Below are 11,950 nucleotides of genomic sequence, written 5' to 3' on the forward strand. Positions count from 1 at the left end.
AAAAAAAAAAAACAAAAACACCCCACAGCAACAAAAAAGAAGCTCATGGAAGAGTGAAGAGGCAAGACCTTCCTGTGTTCTGACCCTGACAACCTTTCTCCTTGGGGAATAAGGAAGCCAGAACCAATCAAGTTCTTGTACACACATACCTCTTCCCCATAACTTGCTCTGCCATCAAGGGGAGGGGAAGCAAGGGGACACTGGCCCATGGTGGGTGTGGGTAGTGTTTGCTTGGAGCAACATCACCCAGCACAGCTCTGAAACTGTGGGCAAAGCTCCACCTCCCACGTCCAGCCTCTGCTTCAAAAGACAGGTGTGTTCAGACACATGTGTTTGTACTTGTGCATATGTGTGGCATGTATGTGGATGTGCATGTGTATACATAAATGCATCTGTTAAAACATGTGCATTCCTGTATGTGCTAGTGCTTGTGAATGTAAACGTGTATACCAATAATTAGACAAGTGCTCATTTAGGTTCAAGTGTGCCTTTGGGTATGTAGATGAGCATGTGGGCTTGTGTCTAGGTCTGCACAGAGTGCATGGTTGTACCTGTAAATGTGAATTTGTCTACATATGCACATCTAGGCTTGTGTGGACTAACCATTGAATGCACACGCGTGTACACCCAGAGGCTGCAGGAGGAGGCCCTGTAGGGATAATACTCACTAAACCACACATCCTCTCTGATCTTGGTCCCGGGCCCTAGCGATGGTAATAGCTAAAGAGACCCAACCCAACCCTGGTTCTGCTGAACTCCAAGAAGCAGGACTAGCTCAGTGTTAATGAGCAGCCTTTAGGCCAAAGCACAGAATCACTGAGTAACCCTTTGAGACAGAAGTAAACCACAGCGTATGCCACAGGTTAGAGCTGAGAGTCCCACTGCGAATCCGTGGACAGGAGACCTCAGGGGAAATGCCGGAGCAGTTCTGGTGATTGTGGTTTGGGCCTGAGCCCTCAGACAGAGGTCATGGGTTTAGGCTCTTGGCCATTCTCTGTATCTGTACCCCACAGGACAAGGTGTTCTGGACGGACCTGGAGAATGAGGCCATTTTCAGTGCAAATCGGCTCAATGGCCTGGAAATCTCCGTCCTAGCTGAGAACCTCAACAACCCACATGATATAGTCATCTTCCATGAGCTGAAGCAGCCAAGAGGTGAGCCTTCCCCAGTCCTAGGTCCCCTGCCTACATCCTCTCCATCCAATGGGCAGGCTGCGTTCACATTCGTGTCACATCCCAGCACCCCCTGAGGCAGTGCTGACAGTCCCTCTCATTGGTGAACTGCTTAGCTGTCACATATTTTATTTCATTTGCCTCACACTCTTGGTGAACTAAGGCTGGGTATAAATAAGTGAACATACAAATGTCCCATTTTTGTCAGTCTTACAAAGTATGGCAATTACTGTTCTCATTTAACCGCTGAGAAACTAGTGGAGAGGTAAAATAACGTCGGCAGATCGTAGAGCTAACCCTAAACCTAGATCTGTCTGATTCCAGAGCAACTTTGGCCGTGAAGAAGCCCATTGCTTCTCATCTGTCATTTGTTCATACTTGGCAGTGGTATAAAGTAATGTATCCTAGGGCCGTCAGTAAGTCAGCTGGCTGGTTGGGAACAAAAGCCAAGAATCCTACCATTAGGTTGTTCCCGCCTCTGTCACTAGGGTATCCTCAGTCTAACTGTAACAGAGAGGGTGAAGGTGGGGGAAAGCGGGTAAGGAAATCAGGTTGGTGCCTGATTCTAGATCTAGAAATTTAAAGAAGAAAGAGATGTGGCATAGGAAGGAAAAAAACACGGTCTCTGGAGTCCAACAGACCTGAGTTTAAATTGTCTCCAAAATTACAAGAGGTACAGCGTTGACAAGTTTGTTCTTTTTAAGCGGTCTTTTTTTTTTTTTTTTTGGTCAGTCTGGGCATAACACCCAGCCCTCAGAGTTGTCGTCAGCATTAAACGAACGTGGGGATAAAACAGCAGGTCCAGTGGTGGAAGGTGCTCGACCGAAGTAGCAGAAAAGGTGTTTTGATTGAGCTGAGTGGGTAGGGCCTCATCCCTGGGAGGACGGGGAACCTGGCATTTCCCATCTGTGCCCTGACGCTCTCTCTCGCCATCTCTCTCTGTGCCCATAGCTGCAGATGCCTGTGAGCTGAGTGCCCAGCCCAATGGAGGCTGTGAGTACCTGTGCCTTCCTGCTCCTCAGATCTCCAGCCACTCCCCCAAGTACACGTGTGCCTGTCCTGACACAATGTGGCTGGGCCCTGACATGAAGAGGTGCTACCGAGGTGAGCAGAGCTACCGGGAGGGCTGGTCCCTGGGAATGGCAGACCCATCTGCTGAAGTCTTCCTTGATTTCTGGGAAACTGTGCGTCCCTGGATTCCTCCATGTTCTCTGGCTGCTTTTTGCCTTTGTAGCCTCTTCATTACCTACCCTGAGTTCCGGTGTCCTGTAGGGTCCCTCCAAGGCTGATTCTTCTCGCTTCCAAGAAAGATGCACATATACACACAGCATTTTAAATTCAGCTTCAGGGGGATCCAGAACCCCTTGAAGACCTCAAATTAAGAACCCTTTATCCCCATGGCTTCAGTTACTATTTGTATGCAAGTGACTATAATCTTGCCTGTTTCTCACCCAGAACTTCACACACTACCAAAAGTCCTTTTGTGATATGATTGGGACTAACAGTGAATACTTCAATCATATAAATCCTATTCATTCCCCAGTCTCAATGAAGATACACGGCCTTTTGTTTGAGCATAGGTCTGCTGCATCATTTATGATTTCCAGGTTCAATTGTTTATAGTTGAGTGAGAATTTGAACCTAGTAATGTAACAGTATACATGTATCAAAAAAAAAAATCCTTCTCGATTTCCACTCCTCCCATTCTTTTATAGTGACCTTTCCCACACCTAATCTGACAGCACTGTTTTAATAACTCATCTTTATCAAATCAAGGTGCAGTATAAACAGATAAGGTGCTTGTCATTCAGCTAAAGAAAAGATCGTAGCCCATTCAGGAGGACTAGAGAGGGCATTTGAGTTGAGCCATGAGGATGAGTTTATACTTCATCGAGTATATTTATAGAGCAATAATTTAGGCACTAAAACAGCAAAGTTCTCTGTCCAAGTGATCTTCATGGTATTTCCCCTTCAGCACCTCAGTCTACCTCAACTACGACGTTAGCCTCTACCACAGCGAGGACACTAGCCGACACCACCAGAGCCCCTGGGACCACCAACCACAGCCCCACCTACCAGAACCACAGCACAGAGACACCGAGCCTGGCCACCGCGGTCCCAAGCTCAGTTAGTGTCCCCAGGGCTCCCAGCATCAGCCCGTCTACCCCAAGCCCTGCAACCAGCAACCACTCCCAACACTGTAAGGAAATGAGTTCTGCCTTCTTGCATGACATGGGGAGGGCGGGGTCCTAGGGAAGCCAGGGTGGGAGGATCTGTGGGAAGAAGAGATCATACCAGACTTTAGTGTTGGCTTATCAGCAGGGAGGAAGCAGGGGGATGTAGCGCACCAGCCTGCAATTTGGAGTCACAGGTGCTCCTGCCTCATAGAGGGTCTTGAGGGAAGCTACTTCTTGTCTCTGAGCCTGTTTTCTCACCTACCAAGTGGGATAATAATAACCCTTCCCTACCTGATTTGCAAGTTACGATGAGAGACAGAGGAGGCCATGTGAACAGAAGAGCTTGTGCACACAGCCTCTGCTGACTCCGGTGGTGTGTCTATGTCACATGCTACTGACGAGTATGAGGGCGTGACCCTCAGATTCAGAAACTTAAACTTCAAAAGCCCTGGTCTCAGTTCTTTGAGAACCAAGGTTCTGAAAGGTTCCCCAGGTAGGTAGGTTCCCCAGGTAGTCATATCCATAACTATGGCTTGCTCATGCCTCTCTGCAAACACTGGGATAAGTTCACCACTTATTAAATCATTAGGAGCCGTAATTGTCACTGCTAGAAATGTTCTGTCTCATTAACCAGTGAATACCTTTTAAATTGAGTTACCTGCTGGGGGGAGTTCATTTAAGAGGATAAACTATCTTTTAAATTTTTTCCCACATGTGCATGGCCCAGAAACTACGCAGCTTGGCAGCATCTTTCTAATCGGGCCCATCGTGGTCCAGAGTGGGATTTTCAGAGTTGAGTGCTTACCCTGGAGTTCAGAGAGGCAGATGGAAGCTGTGTAAAGTCCAGTTCCTCTTATCTGGGCAGAGCTCTGACCAAGGGGTCTCCCCACTGGCTTCATCACACTCTAGGCTTTAATATCACTGTCCTGTGTTTTCTCAGGACCCAGGGGGAGAAGAGAGCGGCATTTCCACAGAAAACTTTGTAAACAGTGCACTCTTTCTCCCCTTAATAGTTAGGTTCCCTTAGAGTAACTTGGAGAAGTAGACCTGCTGAGAGGATGGCATCTGGCCGTTGCCAGGAGACAGTCATCTCCGGTCTAGGAGTAAATGTGGGTGATGGTTCGTCTCACACTTCAGAGGGCTATTATGAGTATACAAGGGAAAACTGCTTTTTAAGCTAAAAAATTCTATACAGATATTATAATGAAGATGAGTGTAAGAGTGGAAAAGATGGCACAACTTACTTTTAAAACTACATAGTACCATTTCCAAGCACTTTTCAGTTTAGCATCTGCTTTTATCTGCCCTATTTAGGCCTCACAAGAACTCCTACCCCACTCTCTGACCTCTTTGAACTTGGTAAGGCTGTGTCAGGCACTGTGCTAAGTAAGCACTTTACATGAATTGTCTCATTTAATCTTCACAATATCCCTAGGAAGTAGGTATATAATTATCCTCCTTTTAAAGGTAAAGAAATATGATATTTATCACATACAACAACTTGCCCAGGGTCACAGAAGGAGTGAATAGAGCCAGGATTTGAACCCTAGAAGTCTGACCAAGAAGCCTGTATTCTGGATTCTACTAAGCTATATTGTGTCTCATTTTGATAATGCAGACAGTACTGCAGACAGGATTTCTATTTCAGGTGGAAATAGGGAGAGATAAAGCAACAGATATTGGCTGAAAGAGGCAGTTGCCCCAAGCATCAACAACATAAAGACCTAAGGGTTCAGCCCCGAGCTTCCTGCCACCCAAACACTATGGAAAGGGGTAACGGATTTAGGTCACAAGTCCTGGCTTTGAGCCCCAGCTTTGCCACTTTGAGACTCCCCCAAACTCCAATAAGACTCAATTTCCTCATCTGTGAAATGGAGATGACCTGTGTCCTGATAAGATCTGGAAAAACTAAATTATTAAGCATTGAGTAGGACCATCATTTTGGAACGGGGACAAGAAGCAGTTGGGTAGTTTTTACTGCATGAGGCCAGCGAGGAAAGACTTGGGCTCACAGTGATAGAGCATCATCCTGCAAATGTCTGTGTTTTGCAGATGGGAATGAAGATGGAAAGATGGGCTCCACAGTCACAGCTGCTGTCATTGGGATCATCGTGCCCATGGGTGAGTGTGGCCCCAAATCCCTGGGGAGAAAAGAGAAACCCTGCCCAGGGTTTGGGAAAAGTCGTTAGAAGGACAGAGCACTCAGCACACTGACCTCTCGTTGACTTTTCTGCCCTGGAAGCCTTTCTGCTCACCTCCTAGTCCTGGTGTAGTCTGGTTTCTTAGCTTGGCACCCACGGCCCTTTAGGACCTAGCCCCAAACAACTATCCAAATATTTCCCCCATTATCCCTCACTGACACTCTACATGCCAGCCATATAAGCCAGCCAGACGGTAAGCTCCATGAGGACAGGCCTGGTGTCTCTCTTGCTCCCACTCTCCCCAGCTCCTAGCAGTATCTGGCATATGGGAGGAAATAACAAACTCGTTGAATTAATGAGTAGGACAAAAGTAATACACTGAAAAATATTAGTAGAGCTACTTGCCATTCCTTTGGTAGATCATGCTATCTTGCATTCTTTCCGTTTGGCTTTCAACAAACATTATCAAACAACTGTGTTCATGGGATTTTCCAGGCATGAATACTGGTGTAGTTTGCCATCTTCTCAACCCAGCGATTGAACCCGTGTCTCCTGCATTGGCAGGTGGATTCTTTACCACTGAGCCACATGGAAAGGCCTATCAAGCAGCTAGGGCTTCCCTGGTAGCTCAGCTGGTAAAGAATCCGCCTGCAGTGCAGAAGACCCCAGTTTGATTCCTGGGTTGGGTAGATCCCCTGGAGAAGGAAATGGCTGTCTACTCCAGTGTTCTGGCCTGGGGAATTCCAAGGACTGTATAGTCCATGGGGTCACAAAGAGTTGGCCATGACTGAGTGACTTTCCCTTTCACATCAAGCAACTGTGATGTACCAGATTCTGTGATAAGGGGAGGGAAGGTGGTTAAAAATAAGTATGACATGGTTCTTGAGCATAATCAAAGCCATGGGACATGGCATGGGAGGGCGGGAGTGGGGTGGATGTGGAACATGGCCAGGATGAACATTTGTTTAAACCTCACAGAGAGCCCTGTGGGATGATTCATTCTTACCCGGATGTTCACTTGGTATGCTGCACATCCTGTCTCTAATGCCAGTCTTTTCTCTTGGTCGGATCTTTGCATTGTGATTGTCCATTTGTAGGTTTATCTCCCTTACTTGCCTATGAGTATCTCAAGGATAAGGACTTTGCCCTTTAATCTGGGAATCCCCAGTATTGTGGCGAGTTAGTGAGTGAATGTTTTAAAAACTTCAACACCACGCAAGGGACTGTGCGAGGTACCAAGGATTCAGGGAAGGAAAAGATTAACGACTTTTAAGAGCCTTTAGTCTTTAATCAGACTTAATCATTAAAAAGGTAATACAGGAGAGGAGTTACTGCATATTATAAGTGCCATGATAGAGGCATGACCCTCTGTGGAGGAAAGGGGGAGTAGGCACTTCTGGAGAAGGTGGCATGTGAATTGGTCTTGAAAGGTTCATCAGTAAAGGTGATGGTGAGAGCCAGGCTCATTTTGAGTGCAGTGAGTGGAAAATACTCAGCATTATGTAGTGAAAAAGAAATCAACCCCTTTCCTGCCATCCTCCGGTCTATAGAAGAACATGCATGTGCTGTTTCCCAGAGGTAACCTTCCCTAATATAACCATTATTTTCAATTTCTGCTAATCTGAGGGGTGAAAGACGAATATTCTTTCCCTGATACTTCCCTGTGAGGTAGAACATATTTTCATAAATGTATTGGCCATTTACATTTCATCCTTTATGAATTGGCTATTCATGGTCTTTTCTTATGTTTCTATTGATTCTGTCTTGTTCTTACTTATGTATAGAAATTTTGATACATAATAAATGTTAAACCTTTGTAATATATGTTATAAATCATTTCTCCCATACATGATTTTTAAAATTTGTTGATGGTCTCTTTTGCCATGCATAAATTAAAATTTTGAAGTATCATATCATATCACAAGTCTCATGGGTTTTGTGTCCTGCTTAGGAAGGTCTTCCTCATTCTAAATTATTAAAATATCCCCTATGTATTTTTCTACTATCAATATTTTAAGGATTTTTAGTGTTTGATTATTAATTTATTCAGAATTTACAGTGCAGCATGAGGTACAGATTTAACTATTTTTCTCTCATGCCTGTCTGGTTTTCACAAGACCATTATTGAATAGTTCATCCTTCCCTTGTGACTTGAATTGTCATCTTTTATTATAAACTGTATGCGTGTACATACCTTGATCTGCTTCTAGGCTATTTATTCTCCTCCACCAATTTCTATATACCATTCCTAGTTACTAGAAGCACATTTGTGATATGTTTTAATATCTAATAGGGCATTATTATTCTCACAACATTTTCTTAGCTGTTTTTATTCAATTTCTCTTCTAGGTAAACTTTAGAATCATCTTGTTAATTCTATAAAAAATATGATGAAATCTTACACTTTGGGTGTATAAATTGACATGGGGAGAATTTACATTTTTGTAGCATTGAACCTTCCCATTGAGGAACATGACACATCTCCCTATTTATTTGAACCTTCTTTTATGGGCTTCAGTAGAATTGTATAAATCACATAGGGCTTACACATTCCTACTGGGTTATCCCAAGTATTTTATAGTTTTTTGTTGGGTTGTTATGAATGTGTTCTTATTATATCCATTTTCTAATTGATTATTGCTGATTAATAAGAAAGCTATTGATTTGTTTGGGGTGGTTTTTTTTGGCCACAGTGTATGGCATGGTAGAACTTCCCCAACCTGGGATTGAACCCATGGCCCCTGCAGTGGAAGCGCAGAATCTTAACCACTGAACCATCAGGGAAGCCCCAATTTTTTATGTTGATTCTTGAGGAACTAAAATTATTTCCAATAGTTTTTCATCTGCTTTTCTAAGATTTTCCAAACTTACAATATCTGTTTATGATAGTTTGGTTTCTCTCTTTCCCATGCATGCCTTTCAATTCTTTGTCTGGTCTTACTGGGATAACAAATACTAGCAGCGATAGCAGGCATCCTTGCCCTGTTCCTGTCTTTATGGGTATCATTATTATTGATTATAATAATCTTACCAAAGTGGAAATCCCTCTATAGCACCCTGGATGGCTGTCATCCAGCCTCACTTGAGTACTCATTCAGGGTGACCGCTTACTATCTTATGAATCTGCTTGCCTCATTTTTGCCCAGCTCTATTTGAGAATTTCCTCCTTCACTCATTAGTATACCATTTGTTTTAACTCAGAGCCTGTGTTTCCCTGCTGTGCCCCCTTCTAGAGATGCTCCCCTTCTTGCAGAGACCCAGCTTTGGGAAGAAGCACCCCACCCCACCCTAGCCTCCCCTCTCCAATTTTGGGAGAGAATGGTTTCCTTAGAGAAATCTAGGGAAGCAGCAAGAATGTGGTGAAGAAATTCACTCAGTTACTCAGCATGTGACTGAGCACCTACTCAGTGCTGGGCACTGGGCATAGAGAGAGAAAGAAGACACAGCTGCTGCCCTCAAAGAGCTCAGTCTAGCTGAGGATGCACAGAAAGTACAACATTGTGGTCTAGAAACACATGTGAGGGAAAACCTGACTGCACCATGGGATGTTGAGAGCATTTGAGCTGGGTCTTGAAGGGTGAGCAGTTAATGAAGGAAGAGCTAAGAGAAGGGCCTCCCAACAGCAGAAAAAGAATATGCAGAAACAGAGCCTGAGGAACAAGGGGCAGTCAAGTAGGAGTGGTGACAAGAAACGCACTGACGTCTGGGCAGCGGGCTGGAGCCTGCTGGATATACCCAGTGTGATGTGTCTCCTCCTCCAGTGGTCATAGCCCTGCTGTGCATGAGTGGCTACCTGATCTGGAGAAACTGGAAGCGGAAGAATACCAAAAGCATGAATTTCGACAATCCAGTGTACAGGAAAACAACCGAAGAGGAGGAGGAGGATGAGCTGCACATAGGGAGGACTGCTCAGATTGGCCATGTCTACCCAGCAGTAAGTATTCCTTGCAGGAAGGATTCCTTCCTTCCTTCCTTTCCTTCCTTCCCCTCTCCCTCCCTCCCTCCCTCCTTTAGACATTTATCAAGAACGAACCATGTGCCAGGCATTGTTCTAGGCCCTGGGGACACAGAAATGCTGGGGCAGGTGGTTGGGGTAGAAGGGTATCAGAACCACCTTGTACCTAGAAGCTCTTCCTGGAGTAAAGAGGCCTGTCTTTGTGCTGAGCAAGTTTTCAGAACCTGTGGCCTAGAAGGGTAACTGTGGTCGTTCAGTTCAAACACATTCATTTCAGTAAGCACTGTACACCAGTTATGTGCCAAGTGCCACATTAGATACCAAGTGTCCAAAAGTTAAGAAGGGATGTACTTGCTTCTGGGGAGCTGGTGGGGGAGTTAAGAGTCACTTGCTATTGAACAGCTGTGTGCTAAGTGCCATGGTGGAAGCCCAGGGGCCTCCTCTTCTAAGAAGCCTTCCCTGGTTTCTTTTTCTCCCACTGCCTCTCTCCATCACAACACATGTCACACTGCAGTCTGCTTGCCTTTATACTCATTGGTCTCCCCACTAGACTGTGAGCTCCTTGAGGGCAGGATTGTCTGATTAATATTTCCCTGGTACCTAGCACAGCATAGCTGGCTCCCAGTAAATATTTGTTGAACCAATGCTATGGAAGTATCCAAAAAGGAGCTGTTAATGCTGTTTGAGAAATCAGGCAGGAATGCCTCACAGAGGAGGTGACAGATGAACTGTGTCCTTGAAAGATTAATAGTAGTTTTCCATGTAGAGAAGGGGGAAAATGACATTTCAGAAAGAAGCACATGCAGAGGCCGAGAGGCACAGCAGGGCATGGCTTGTTGGGGGAGCGAGGACCACACAGTGGCTGAAGCAGATGTCATGGTTGTATAGCCGAGTTGGGGCTGAGTGTGACCTCATAGGTCATCCAGTCCATCCCCCTGTCAGGCAATCAGCAGCTTTGATCACCCACTGTGGGCAGAGCCCTGTCTTGGGGAGACCAGAGAACTGGAAGACCCAGCCCCTGCCCTCAAGGAGCTTTTTGTCTTGCCGGGGGAACCAAGGTCACAGCCGCACCAACTCCCGAAGAACCCTCTTTCCGAGCTGCCTGTCGTCAAGTGCAAGGTAGGGCAGTGCCACTCTGAGTCTGAGGGGCTGATGAGTGAGGGCATGAACCAGACAGGTGCAGCCAATTCTCGAAGGCTTTCTGGTTCTGGAAGGCTGCAAATTGTGAGCTGGGTGTTGGGGCAAACAGGAAAGATGGGCAAGTTGCAGACTAAGGAAATGGCATGTGGAAGAAATGACTGAGTATGGGGCAGGACAGACAGAATGGCTGCTAAAGCTATAAAGGGGAGACATGGGAGATAAGTTTGACAAGTGAGGGTTAGCAGATGGCCTTGAGGGTCCTTAACCTCGGCCAGTCCAAGCCAACAGTTGCTTAACAAGTTTTTAAAGATCAGAGAGGGCACAGTGGAAGGAATGTTGAGCTTGGAGTAAGGAGATGACTCCCGGTTTCACTGTTCCACAGCCCTGTGATCTCTGTCCTTTCTGTGTGCTCACTTTTATTTGTAAAATGGGAATGATAACCCCCATTCCCTTTATGACCTAAGTTCTAGTGAGATAGCACATGTGAGAATGCTTTGTGAGTTATAAAGCTCCCTGTACGTGTGACGTGTCACTGTTCCCAGAGAAGGAAACAGTCACTCAGGAGGAGCTATTCCTGATGAAACTAAGGCCTGAGGAATAAGCTCCTGCCAGCTGCAGAGAAATAGAGTAGGAGAGCGAGGAAATTGACATTTAGTAAGAATCTACTGTTTCAGACACTACTCAGTGTTTTACATAAATTTTCTTGTTTAGTCTTTACAGTAACTTATATACTTGACATTATTAGCCCCATTTTGCAGATGAGGAAACTGAGACTCAGAGAAATTGAATAACTTACCTAGGATCACAACTAGGAAGTGGCAGAACCAGGATTCACACTCTTGTCTGTATGTACACGAAAGTCTATGCTCTTTCCGCTATATCTCAGAGTATCTAGCCTTGAAGCTGTGGAAATCAGTGTTCTCAACAACCTTTTCTCTCCCCTGGCCCCTTCTTGGGTAGCTCCACTATCACTGCGGGGACCTGGCTTTGGCCTGGAGATCTGTCTTGAGGAGGAGGGTAACACAGTAGAAGAAGTTTAGTGGAGCAAGGCCATGACATTCATGCAAAATCACAAACAGGCCAAAGATGATTTGAAAGGCAGTGGATTTGTATAATGTCCAGAAATGGAAAATGCTAGTCTGGTTCTATCTTATGCTGGTTAGGTTGATGTAGAATACTCTGGATCCCATATGTGTTAGATACTATATTAAACACTCTACATACCTGATCTCATTTGATAGGTCCTATTACTATTCCCATTTAAAAGGTGATGAAACCGAGACTCAGAGAGATAAAGTGGCTAGCCCAAATTCATAAAGCTATGAGAAAGATCTTAAAACAATGGGGTCTATCCAAAGGAGGGT

At 45.2% G+C, this 11,950-nt stretch overlaps 1 protein-coding gene across 5 annotated transcripts in view; it reads left to right on the forward strand.

Moving 5' to 3' along the window:
• The window catches only part of LRP8 (low density lipoprotein receptor-related protein 8, apolipoprotein e receptor), a 90,226-nt gene that overhangs the window by 72,612 nt on the left and 5,664 nt on the right, over window positions 1-11,950 (forward strand). For 2 of the 5 annotated variants that reach the window (XM_010847156.1, XM_010847157.1), the window contains 6 exons: window positions 1,014-1,155; window positions 2,125-2,277; window positions 3,149-3,373; window positions 5,403-5,471; window positions 9,253-9,425; window positions 10,389-10,565. In XM_010847156.1, the coding sequence (XP_010845458.1) occupies window positions 1,014-1,155; window positions 2,125-2,277; window positions 3,149-3,373; window positions 5,403-5,471; window positions 9,253-9,425; window positions 10,389-10,565 (939 nt within the window). Of the gene's footprint in view, window positions 1-1,013; window positions 1,156-2,124; window positions 2,278-3,148; window positions 3,374-5,402; window positions 5,472-9,252; window positions 9,426-10,388; window positions 11,000-11,950 lie in introns of those variants that run through there. The other 3 variants (XM_010847155.1, XM_010847159.1, XM_010847160.1) reach the window with 3 other exon arrangements.

This window comes from Bison bison, unplaced genomic scaffold (genome assembly GCF_000754665.1).
Source record: "Bison bison bison isolate TAMUID 2011002044 unplaced genomic scaffold, Bison_UMD1.0 scf7180017864244, whole genome shotgun sequence".
In the NCBI taxonomy this organism is placed as follows: Eukaryota; Metazoa; Chordata; class Mammalia; order Artiodactyla; family Bovidae; genus Bison; species Bison bison.